The sequence below is a fragment of the Myodes glareolus genome, chromosome 14, assembly GCF_982192425.1.
Source record: "Myodes glareolus chromosome 14, mMyoGla1.1, whole genome shotgun sequence".
NCBI lineage: Eukaryota > Metazoa > Chordata > Mammalia > Rodentia > Cricetidae > Myodes > Myodes glareolus.
Window position 1 is genome coordinate 77305002 of NC_142039.1, and position 12447 is coordinate 77317448.

At 43.3% G+C, this 12447-nt stretch overlaps 1 protein-coding gene across 7 annotated transcripts in view; it reads right to left on the reverse strand.

Annotated features, from left to right (window-relative positions):
* Fancc (FA complementation group C) overlaps positions 1–12447 on the reverse strand; it is a 118821-nt gene that overhangs the window by 49794 nt on the left and 56580 nt on the right. For all 7 annotated transcript variants that reach the window (XM_048447627.3, XM_048447622.3, XM_048447623.3 and 4 more), the window contains 2 exons: positions 5028–5141; positions 4330–4394 (listed from right to left, as the gene is read on the reverse strand). In XM_048447627.3, the coding sequence (XP_048303584.3) occupies positions 4330–4394; positions 5028–5141 (179 nt within the window). The remainder of the gene's footprint in view (positions 1–4329; positions 4395–5027; positions 5142–12447) is intronic.

Consider the following 12447-nt stretch of genomic DNA (forward strand, 5'->3'; position numbering starts at 1 on the left):
AAAATAAATAAATAAATGAATAAATGCACTCAAATTTTAAAAGAAAATAAACCTGATTAAAATATCTAAAAATGATTATAAAAGTAAAATAACCTATAAGATGAGACTCTTGCAGACAGCACACAGACAATCTTCTGAGTTCCAGTTAAACTATGTTCACTTCATGCAGTGAAGGAAGAAATGTCTTGTCATTTCAGGAGCCAGTGATCTTTTTTCTCCCTCTGGTGTCTATATCCGGTACTGCAGAATCTCTGGTACTGAGACAAGCTGGTTTGGCTCTTAGTGTGTGCCAGACAGGCAGTGGCAAAACATCTGCCGTTCTTCTGAAACCACACCTATGTCATTCCTCCCATGTTTATCATTCCATTCACTTGTCTCTTCTGCAACAATCTGATTTTACTCCTGCCATGTTCATCCTGGTCTTAGAGATGGGCTCAGGTCACAAGCTTAGCAACAAATGCTCTTACCCCACTAAGCCACTCTGTAGGGTACACCACACTCAGTAATCAGCTACCACATTGTTATCAATGAGTGGTACTGGTTCACACACTCATGGTCAGGGTATGGGATCCACACCTAATACATTAAAGTGGGTGTTCTAAACGTCACACACTTGGAGTGTGCAGTGGCATATTTGATTTTTTCCTTTATTTTTCTAATTGCAGTAAAACATAAAGAAATTGTCTTTTAACCACATATAGGTAGTGACTAACACGAAATATGTTCACACGCTGTCTGTGCACCACTAATACACATCACTGTACATAGTACACTATGCACAGGACTCCATTGCCCCCAACACATTAAATATAACTTCTCTTTCTCTCCCAATCTCTGCTCTGCCTTCTGTCCCAATGAATCTACCTATTGTAGGACTTCATGTAAGTGAAATAAAAACATATTTGCTACTGTGTTACACTGGTTTTGCTAAGCATATTTACATGGTCTACTCGTGCTGATACATACATAAAACTTGTTTCTTTTTACTCATGCTCCATGAAATATAAACACATTTTGTTTATTTACTGTGGTTAATGTACAAAACCATATATAGACAACTGTTTTAATTATTTTAGGATAATTTCCTAGTTAACTTTAACTTTCAACTTGACACAACTTAAAGTCACCTGAGAAGGGAGTCTCAATTAAGGATTACCTAAATCAGACTAGCCCGTGGGTATCTGTGAGAGATGTCTTGGATGCTAATTGATATGAAGGGCTCCGCCTATGCAGGTGGTTCTGGCTGCATAGAAATACACACAAAAACACACTCCATGTGCAGGAACCTAAGAGTGAGTCAATAAACAGGGTTCCTTCATAATCTCTGCTCCTGCTTCATGTTTATGTTCCTACCTTGACTTCATCCTAGTGATAGACCATGACCTGAAAGTCATATAAGCCCTTTTCTCTCCTAAGTAGCTTCTGAACAGACGATTTTATCACAGCAAAAGAAAGGAGAGGAGGAGAAATACACCTGGCAGTGGGTTTTCTGTGCCACACTGTAACTGTTTACTTCTTCCAGAAAACACCAATTTGTTCTCTACTGTGGCTGCTCCATTTTACAGGACCACCAGCGACACACAGGACGCCGGTTTCTCCTCAGGACACTGGAATTTTTCCTTTCTCCTTTTACAATCATCATGATGGGTGTTAACCAACACTTCGTGTGGTTTACACACTCCCTCGTGGGGGTGGTGTCAAATGTTTTCATTTGCTTAACAGCCAGGTATTTTGTTGTTTTTTTAGTTTTCAGAGACAGGTCCCTATTGACCCTCCTAGCTTGAGTTGTGGGATTATAATTGTGTGCCATGCCCTATTTTACCAGATAAAGTATATTTGTCTGCTAGAATGTCTATTCAAACTGAGTCTTGTGTCTGTTTTGTTTTTTAAATTTTGTTTAATTTTGCTTTTCCTTTGTTTGAACCCAGAGTCTAGTGCACATAAGATGTTAGAACCCAGACCTCCACCATGAGGTACGTCTCTAGCATCTACCCCGCTCTGGGTGCTTGTTGCTCTTATTAAGGAGTCTCAAGAATCCCAGACACTGATTCTTTATGGAAGAGCTTTTATTTCTTTAGACAAAGTCTCACTATGTAGCCCAGGTGGGATTCAAGCTTATTAAGAAGTTCTAAGCTGGGAACTGGGCATGGCAATGTCCGCCTTTAGTCCCAGCACTTGGGAGACAGAGGCAGGCAGATCTCTGTGAGTTTGAGGCAACCTGATCTATAAAGTGAGACCCTGTCTCAACCCACTCCCCACGCCCCCAAAAAAGTCCAAGCTAACTTCAAACTCATGATCCAAGTGCCTCAGACTACCAAGTACAAGGATTACAGGCATGTGCCAAATGCCCATCTTAAGAGATTTAAAAAAATTTTTTGAAAGTTTAAAGTTTAAAAATAAAACTTGGGTGGTGGTGGTACAGGTCTTTCATCCCCGCACTCAGGAGGCAGAGACAGGAGGATCTCTGTGAGTTCAAGGCCAGTCTGATGTATAGAGTAAGTTCCAAGACAGCCAAGGCTGTCTTCAAGACAGAGAAACACTGTCTTGAAAAACCAAAAAAAGTAAAACCTTATGAAAGTTTTCACTCACTTTGATTTTTCTCTCTTAGTAGCACTGTTTGATTCACAAAGTTCACATTTTACAGCTTCAATGGTTGGATTCAAGGGCTTTTGCTCTACATGCTACGGTACGATTTGCGAGTCAGGCAAGGGGCTGGACACTGAAGCACACACACACACACACACAGATAACACCAAGAATGCCTCGAATGCCCCCTTTTATTGTCTTCCAGGGCAGCTTATATAGGGTCTCCTTGACTAATGACCACACCCTAACTCTCAGCTGCAAGCCCACCAGAAACCACTCCCTGGACATCAGGAACTCCTGAGGGTCTCCTGCTCAGAGCAGCTGCAAGCACAGGAGAACAAGTGGTTTACCCCAGCAGGCAGGGGGTCACAGGAAATTCAGGGTCTGGGGTCCACAGCCCCTAACACTTACGTACACCAATTAAATGTTCTATCACTGAGATACCAAGCTCCCAAATTCTTAACTTTAATAAAGTTTATTTTTTTTCTTTTAGAAAATCTATTATTAGTTGGGTGGTGGTGACACACACCTTTAAGCTCAGCACTCTGGAGGCAGAGTCCAAGGATCTCTGTGAGTTCTTGGCCAGCCTGGCCTACAGAGCGAGTTCCAGGACAGGCACCAAAGCTAAACAGAGAAACCCTGTCACTAAAAAAAAAAAAAAAAATCTATTATTATTATTATTATCATTATTATTATTATTAGAAGCATCACGTCTGAGAGGGCGTGTGGGCTACAGGGCATGTGCCACAGTGCCTGTGTGAGACCAGAGGGCCACTCTGTGGCGCTGTTCCTCTCTTCCCGCCCCGCCTTCACGGGCTCTGAGGTTAACCTCAGGTCACCAGACTCACACAGCAAGCTCTTCACACGCTGAGCCACCTCGCTAGCTCTTCCACTTATTTTTCTTTGGTGCCTATACTTTTGGTGCCATAGGGGAGAAAAATCCAGTGTTGCCGGAATCTCTGACAACGTTTTCCTCCAACAGGTGTGACGTTTACAAGCAGTGCACTCAGGAAGGCTGTGGGCAAATGCCAGTTTTGACAGAGCTCTGGCTGGCAAACGCTTTAAATGGTTTTTTTTTGTTTTTGAACAAAATGTCTCAAGTGCCCAGATTTTTCTGGTTAATGATTTGTTAAAAACGCAGTGCTCACCAACGAAAACAGTTCCAACTTTGCTCAGAGTGAAGAAACATCTGGGATGTGATTAATTGCCTTTTAATTTCTCTGGATCTAACTGATTTGTTTAGTCTAGATTGCAGAATATTGAGTTTCTCAAGGTAGGTCATATATTAAATATATGCACATCAAAATATCTGTTCCCTTGTAAATACCCCAATCTTGTATACAGTGTATGCCTCAGCACACACGGGGAGGGGACGGGGTAAAGCAGAAGAGCACAGGAGTGCACGCGTGCGCGCACGCACACACACACACACACACACACACACACACACACGTCCCTCTGCATTGAGCCTCAGGCTCATTTTCCTTTGTGCTCCTCACTGCACAGGCAGGGCTTTCTCCTAGTGCATAACAACACAGGCATTTCACACTTACCTTCCCCAGGACTGCTGAGAACAGTGATTTTAAAAAGAATATTTAAAAAAATTTCCCACTAGTATGCTCTCCCCACATAGACTCTAAGTACGCCATGAACATGCATTTCTGATAGTTAGTGAACCTTTCTCTCATAACCAAGAAATACCTTTTGAAACTCGAGTAGAGGGATGTTTGGCTTGACACCTACCGACTTTGAGTGTTCAGTCCATTAAGATGACTCTCTCTGAGCTCAGACACTAATGACAAAACCATCTGTAAAACAAAATCAGACGCAGGTCACCTCACACTGCAGCACGATTACCTCAGCTCCATTTTTCTTGCTGTGAGTGACACATCCCTTACCATTTCCTCCCCCATTCTCTCCTTGTGTTTTACTCTGCAGAGTGAACGGTAGGCGACATCACATCACACTGACCCACGTGGGTCTCTACACTGAATGTCTAGGGTCATTCTGAGAAGGGTATAACATGTGTGGAAGCCACAGGACCTGGACGGAAGCCAGAGGGCAACTCTCCTACCTCTGCATGGGAAGTGAGGATCAAACTCAGTCACCATGTTTTACGGAAAGCATTTTTACCCCTGGGCCATCTTGCCAGCCCTTTAATTGTCTGCTTTGCTTTAACATAAAATCCAATTGGACTATTTTACACATGACATCTGCTCAGAAGGCCAGGCTATGCTTATACTGGTTAAGGGGTGCTCTTCTCAGAAATCTGCGGGTGAGTGAGCTGTGTTGTGAGAGTCTGATGGCACCTCACATTTTCCTTCCGTGGTCGCAAATCTACCCCAGGTAAGACACAGAGCAATTCCCTGGAAGAAAAAACGTCCTGTTTACCCTTCACATATCTGGTGAGAATTTCAACACAAATAAAGTAAAATACTCACGTTTTTAAGCAAGCTAGGCCAGTAATCAACAGGCTCATATCCGAGACTTTCAGTAAAAAGAGCAACTTCTTTCACATCAAATCTGAATGCAGAAAGCACATGAGATAACAAACCCTAAAAAGTAAAAAGAGAAACAGTCAACTTCTCCCAAGTGGATGGAAAGACCTGGGATGAACAAAACCTGTAGCTTGAGGCACCTGTAAAGTGCCAGGGTACCTAGTAAACCAGCCATTCCTGGGCTGATCGATGGAATCAAATCGTAGACCCAGGCATAAATCCACACACCTATGGATACCTGATTTTTGATGAAGCAGCCAGGGGATATACAATGGAAAAAAGAAAGCATCTTCAACAAATGGTGCTGGTCTAACTGGATGTCAGCATGTAGAATAAAGCAAACAGATCCATATCTATTGCCATGCACAAAACTCAAGTCCAAGCTGGGCAGTGGTGGCGCACACTGTAATCCCAGCACTCAGGAGGCAGAGGCAGGAGGATCTCTGTGAGTTAGAGGCCATCCTGGTCTACAATAGCTAGTTACAGGACAGCTAGGGCTGTTACACAGAGAAACCCTTCCTCAAAAAACCAAAACCAAACAAACAAACAACAACAACAACAAAAACCTCAAGTCCAAGTGGATCAAAGATCTCAGCATAAAACAAGATACACTGGGAAACAGCCTTGAACACACAAGGCACAGGAGACACAGCTTCCTGAAACAAAAACACCAACAGCACAGACGGTAAGATTGATTGACAATTAATAAAGGAGACCTCACGAAACTGAAAAGCTTCTATAAGTCAAAGGACACCATCAATAGGACAAAATGGTAATCTACAGAATGAGAAAAGATCTTCACCAAACCCACATCTGACAGATGGCTAATAACCAAAATATAAAGAACTCAAGAAACTAGACATCAAAAGAAAACAATACAAAACAAATGATCCAATTAAAAAATGGACTACAGACCTAAACAGAATTCTCAACAGAGGAATCTCAAATGGCCAAGAAACAAAGAAATATTCAACATCTTTAGCCATCATGAAAATACAAATCAAAACAACTCTGAGATTCCATCTTACAACGTCATAATGCCTAGAATCAAAAACCCAAGTGACAGCTCATGCTAGAGAGGATGTGGAGTAAGGAGAACACTCCTCCACTGCTGAGTGAGTAGAAACTTGTATAGCTACTATGGAAATCAACATGGCATTTTCTCAGAAAACTAGGAGTCAATCTACCTTAAGACGCAGCTATCCCACTCCTGGGCATCTACCCAAAGGACACTCCATTCCACAACAAGGATACTTGTTCACTCTATGTTCATAGCAGTTGTATTAGTAATAGCCAGAAACTGGAAACAACCTAGATGTCCCTCAACCAAAGAATGGATAAAGAAAGTGTGGTACATTTATGCAATGGAATATTACTCACCTGCTAAAAAAAAATGACATGAAATTTGCAGGCAAATGGATGGAACTAGATAAAAACATCCTGAGGCAAACCAGACCCAGAAAGACAAACATGTATATACTCAATTGTAAGTGGATAGTAGCTGTAAAGTAAAAAATAATCATACTACAATCCACAGACCCAAAGAAGCTAAGTAACAAGGAGGGTTCAAGTGGGGAATGCATGGATCTCTCCTTGGAAGGAGAAAAAACAGATTTCTCTGGTGGACAAGGGACAGATGGGAACAGGGGGGATCAGGTGTGGGTGGAAGGAGAGAGTACTGGGAGAGATAACTGGAATGGGGGGGCATTTGGGGGGAGAGGAAGAAACCTAGTGCACTGTAATGACCTGGAATCTATAAGGGTGACCTTAGCAATATGCAGCCTGAACAGGCAATTCTCTATAACCAGGTGAGGCCACCTGGTGGAGGGACTGGGACACCAATCCAGCCTCAAAACCTTCAACCTACAATTTGTCCTGCCTACAAGATGTGCTGGAGTAAAGAACACAGAACTTGTAGAGTGGTCAACCAGTGACTGGTCCAACTTGAGACCCATGACACAAGAGGGAGTCCACCCCGACACTGTCTGGAGGGCCAGGAACCAGAGGCTGGATGGCCCAGAGACCCAGGAGAGAACCAACACAACTGGCAGAGGGGGAAAAAGTCAATGGCTGTGGGATAATGCTCTTTCACACTGTAAGGATTTGTCACTTGTATTGGTTTTAATAAAACACTGATTGGTCAGTAGTCAGACAGGAAATATAGGTGGGGTGACCAGACTAGGAAAATTCTGGGAAGAGGAAAGGCAGAGAATCAGGCACCAGTCAAATGCAAAGGAAGCAAGAATGAGAATGCCTCACTGAGAAAAGGTACCATGCCATGTGGCTAAACATAGACAAGAATTAAGGGTTAATAGAAGTTGTAAGAGCTAATTAGTAATAAGCCTGAGCAATAGGCCAAAATTTGTAATTAATACAAGCTTCTGTGTGTTTCTTTGGGACTGAATGGCTGCAGGACCAGGTGAAACAGAAACTTCTGTTACAATCAATGAAATGATTCCTAATGATATTCTGCTACATTCATACACCAGAGCCTAATCCAATTGTCATCAGAGATGCTTCATCCAGCAGAGAACCACTGCCAAACATCAGGCGGAACTCGAAGAACCAAACAGAAGAGGGGAAGGAAGGAGGTCAAGGATACCATAGAATCAACTGATTAGGACTCACAGTCAGAGAGCCTGTATGGGTATAAGCTGGGACCTCTGCACATATGTTATGGCTGTGTAGCTTGGTGTTCTTGTGGGATTCCTAACAGTGGGAAAGAGGGCTGTCTCTGACTCTTCTGCCTGCTTTTGGGACCCTTTCCTCCTCCTGGGTTGCCTCATCCAGCCTCGTCCAGCCTCGTCCAGCACTGATATGAGGGTATGTGCCTATTCTTATTGCAACTTGATATGCCATGTTTGGCTGATGTCCCTGGGAAGCCTGCTCTTTTCTAAAGAGAAACAGCAGAAGTGGATCTGGTGGAGAGGGGAGAGGGTAGGGAGTTGAGGGAGGGACTTAAAAGCGAAGAGGGAGGGGAAACTGCAGTGGGGATGTAATCTATGAGAGAAGACTAAATAATTTTTCAAAAAATACATTAAAAAAGAAAACCAATCATTCCATCTCTTGCTTCAATTCCAGGCATCAAGCAGGAATGTCAGCACTAAAATGAGTACATAAAAAGGAAGCTGAGGAAAATGTCACTGGGAAACAAGACCCCATGGAGAATCAGGTCACCATCATTCCTAAACTCTGTAAAACATGCCTGGACTGCTGGAGCTGCAGACACCAGGGCTTCCCACTTACCACTAAGCTATAGACTCAGCAAAGGTTCTTCACCAGAGTAGATGCACAGATTTAAACTTATCTGTAGGCAAATGGAGGATTACATAAAAACAGTGCCTAGAAACTGTTAGAAAAATGAAATTATCTCTTCTTTTCACAGAATAACTTGAGTTTACTATGAAAACGTCAATGTAAAAATTAAGTAATATGAAAACTGAAGTGCTTTTCCAGTGTCTGAGGAAAATCTCTGCTAACTAAAAATCGAGAGACAAAGCACAAGTTATGGGGGGAAAAAGGCTAGTTTCTAAGTAAAAACTGAACTTTGTCTTTTTCAGAAAACATCCTAAGCACAAATGAGGAAGGCTGCAAGGAAGGGCTGGGATTGCCTGAGGCCAAACCACTGTGGCTCCTAGCTGAGCTGCACAAAGAACACAAAGGTAAACGGGCATTCCGACACCACTGAACATCATCCTCACAGACAAGATCCTGCCAACACCTTCAGCACAATGAGTGAAGGCCTCTGGCAAGCAAGGCCTTGAGTCCTTAAAGGGTTCCAGGAGACAGGTGCTTGCAGGTGAGCCACAGCCCACATCGCACTGAGACTCCCAGGACTCTGCTACCTGAACAAGACCTCTTACAAACAGAGACCCTGGCCTACCTATGAAATCCCTACTGAATCCTTCTGATGTGCCGGCATCGTGGGAGAAAATAACACCTACACTGGGGATCATGTTCGAAAAGGTTCAGCTATTGCTGCACTGTAGACGGTGACAACAGGGATGGGATGGGATGAACCGCACAGACGCACAAGATGGTAGAAAGGAAGGACAGCTGACAGCAGGACACACATGGCTGGATGCCCGTGTCTTTACAGCATCGACTAGGGCACCTGTTTCCATTTCGTCATGAAGTAGTTCACACAAGATACACTTCCTCAACTCTAAGATTTAGTGGCACATCTGAAACACAGGGGCAGCCTCTGTGATACCCCCTTCCCCCACTCCACAGCCTTCTCTCCCAAAGGGGAAATTCGGATTAAATCTGGCAAGGTCTTTAAAGCTAAGAAGGCACTTTCTCAAAGTGGGTAACACGCACAGAGCTCCAGGCTGCGGTAGTACACCACAGCTGAGACCTGAACCTGGAGACGCAGCCCAGGACCTCAACTTGGACAACTTTATGGGCGGTTCCAGTGACTCAGTGGCAGGAAGTTACTTCAGCCTCTTGAATCACAACAAAACCCACAGACATGGCCAGCACTGTTAACAGAAATGAACATGTCAGAGGAGAAAAACATGAAATTTACATGGTGAGAATGGATTCTGGAGCATGCAATGCAAAGGCTTCTTACTAAAAGGAACACTGACTGCTTGGAGTTACTTGCATATTATTGCTGCTTTTCTTTCTGTTCAAATTGGTGCTAAGAGCAGAAAGCAAATAAGCGGACCACACATCCCAGGAGAGCTAGCTCCAAGTTCTTTCAGCTGCTGAGTGCAGTGGGATGAGAACGAGCAGCATTACGGAAGTCACGGAAGCAGCAGACCGCAGAGCTGCTCACACCACACAGAGCATTCAAGGGCCTCAGCAAGAAAGCAAGGAACACTGAGGCTAGTCCCCCACCTATGTGCCATGGAGGTGCTAAAGACAGGAAAGGCCTGACTAGATCAAAGCCATATGGAGGTGTCTCAGGTGTGATGTAGGCTGGAAGGCTTGGTCAAGCAGGCTTGGTGTGGACAGTAGCAGCTCCGGGTCTAGTATGATAAAGGCAGGAGAAGGGAGGGCAGCACTGGAAATCTGGTCCTCCGATACCAACACTGAGCTCACTATATTCAGGAGCTGCTGCTGCAGCTTCACAGACTTGTACTCCCAGTCCTCACTCTGTGTAAATATCCTTTCAAACCTTCCTTGCAGGTAAGCACACCAAGACACAGCTTAAGTGCTGCCCAAGGCTGGAGCCCACCCTCATGGCTGGTAACCTTAACTCTCTTAAGGAGCTATGCTCAGGCATTCTCCATAAAATGGCTGTATGCAAATCAGACCAGTACAGGTAGGCCCTTAAAGCTCCCCATCACTCACTAGAAAGTCCAGATGTCTCCCCAGGGCCAAGAGGCCTGGTCCCACCTCTATGAAAAGGGAAAACAAGTCTTCAGGTCCAAGTAAGAGCCCCATCAGAAGACAGACAGACAGACGGGGAGGGAGGAAGGTCAGTCATGGATAACATGAGATATGAGCTGTGGGCCTGAATAGAGAGAAGGTCCTGATCCCTTGCATTCTGAAGGACAAAGGGAGCTGCTTGCTCATATGGGTTTGTGGGGACTGAAGCTTTACACACGAGCTAGTGTACATGCAGGACTGAACTTTGGTTGTCAGACCTGCGTGGCAAATGCATTTACCCATTGAGCCATATCTCTGTTATATCTTTTAATAATAAAAATATTTTGCAAAACAAAATTGTATGATTTATCTTCTGCCTGTTTTGTCTATGATTCCCTGATAGGAACTGCTATGGAGGAGCCCAGAGGTTCAGCCTCAGATAAAACAAGCGGAAGTCATAAAAGCAACATACGGAGTGGCTGACAGGCTCTAGAAAAACAAGCTTTAATTCTGAAATCTCTTACTTAAAAGTAGATTTCATGAGCTGAGGAGAGAGTTCAGCAGTTAAAATCAATGGCTGCTCTTCAAGAGAGTCCAGGTTCAAGTCAGAGCCCACAAAGCGACTTATAACCATCTGTAAGTCCAGTTCGAAGAGATTCAATTGCCCTCTGGCTTCTGCAGGCACCAGGCATGAGGTGCCTAGACTTAGCGTTCAGGCAAGACACTCAATATATAAAATAAAAAGTAAAACTTAAAATAAACTTTAAAATAAGTTAAGCTTCATCAAGGATGTAGCTCGGTGGCAGAGTACAGACTAGACAATCAGTCAGTTCTCAGCACCAAAAAAACAAAACAAAAATCAGTTTTCTCACTGGTAGGAATATCTGTTTCACTGCCACCTAGTGGCAAGATCTTTAAACACAGAACCATGAAAGGCAAGGCACTGACTGCTGGCATTGACTGGAGTGGTAGCTCTTTCAAAGACCAGAAGTGTGGGACGCTCTCTGACTTCACCCTCCTGGGTGTGCTAACATGAGGGACTAACAAATAACACAAACTAGTGTAGTGTCTTACACAGAAAATGGACAGAGGAACACGCACTGGCGGTAACACAGTGTAAACACTTCAGTCTTGATCGTTCTAAGACCCTTCAGAGGTCAAAGTATAGAAAATAACATGACTACAACCCTGAAAGACCTGAGTGCGTGCACACCTGGCTGGTAACCTGAAGACATAAGGTGTTGAGTCCTTGCTGTAGTAGGCACAACTGACAAGGTGCACATGCTAGCACCCAGAATAGTTTCAAAGCCCCTTCAGGGAAGCTGCTTGGAGCCAAGTGCAATCAGCGGCATCACAATAGAGACTCCAGGAGGAAATCACCAAAGCATTTGAAGTTTATTCTTGATTAAAACTCTCCCAAAAATCCATCTAATGGGGCTAGGTTTTGCGTGGGAACTGATTCATTCCAAAACATATCTCTTTCTCTTTCTGCAGGTTCTGACAATATTGTTATAATTATATACAATGCATCCATCTTTATCAGTTTATATAAGTATAGTTTGCACTGATTTCATTGGAGATTATACTTAATGATTCACAAGCTTGCAAGGCATTCTGTTTTTATACCTTCCCTTTACCTTATTCAATTATGTGTAATAACGGCACGGTGCATCCCAGGCCAGCCTGCCTCAAAAACCAACAACAAAAATAAAATAGATTACTCAAGACCAAAGTAGGCAGCAAAGATGACAGTTTAAACAAGGAAGAAACAGCCTTCCAGATGCTTCAGACAAGTATTAGGGGAACAAGAGATCATTTTAAGGTTTGTTTTGTTTTGTTTTAAGAAATAAGTAAATATATTAAATTCAATTTGTTGAGACTAAGGAGTTGCCAACTCCTAATGACCATAAGATCAATTCAACTGTGTACTGAGAAATTTTATCTTAAAGCAGAAGCAAAAACGAAGGTTCTGAAACCTTTATCAGGTTTTGCTTGGTAAAAGCAAATAAGCAAAAACAAAACAAACAAACAAAAAACCCAGCATCTA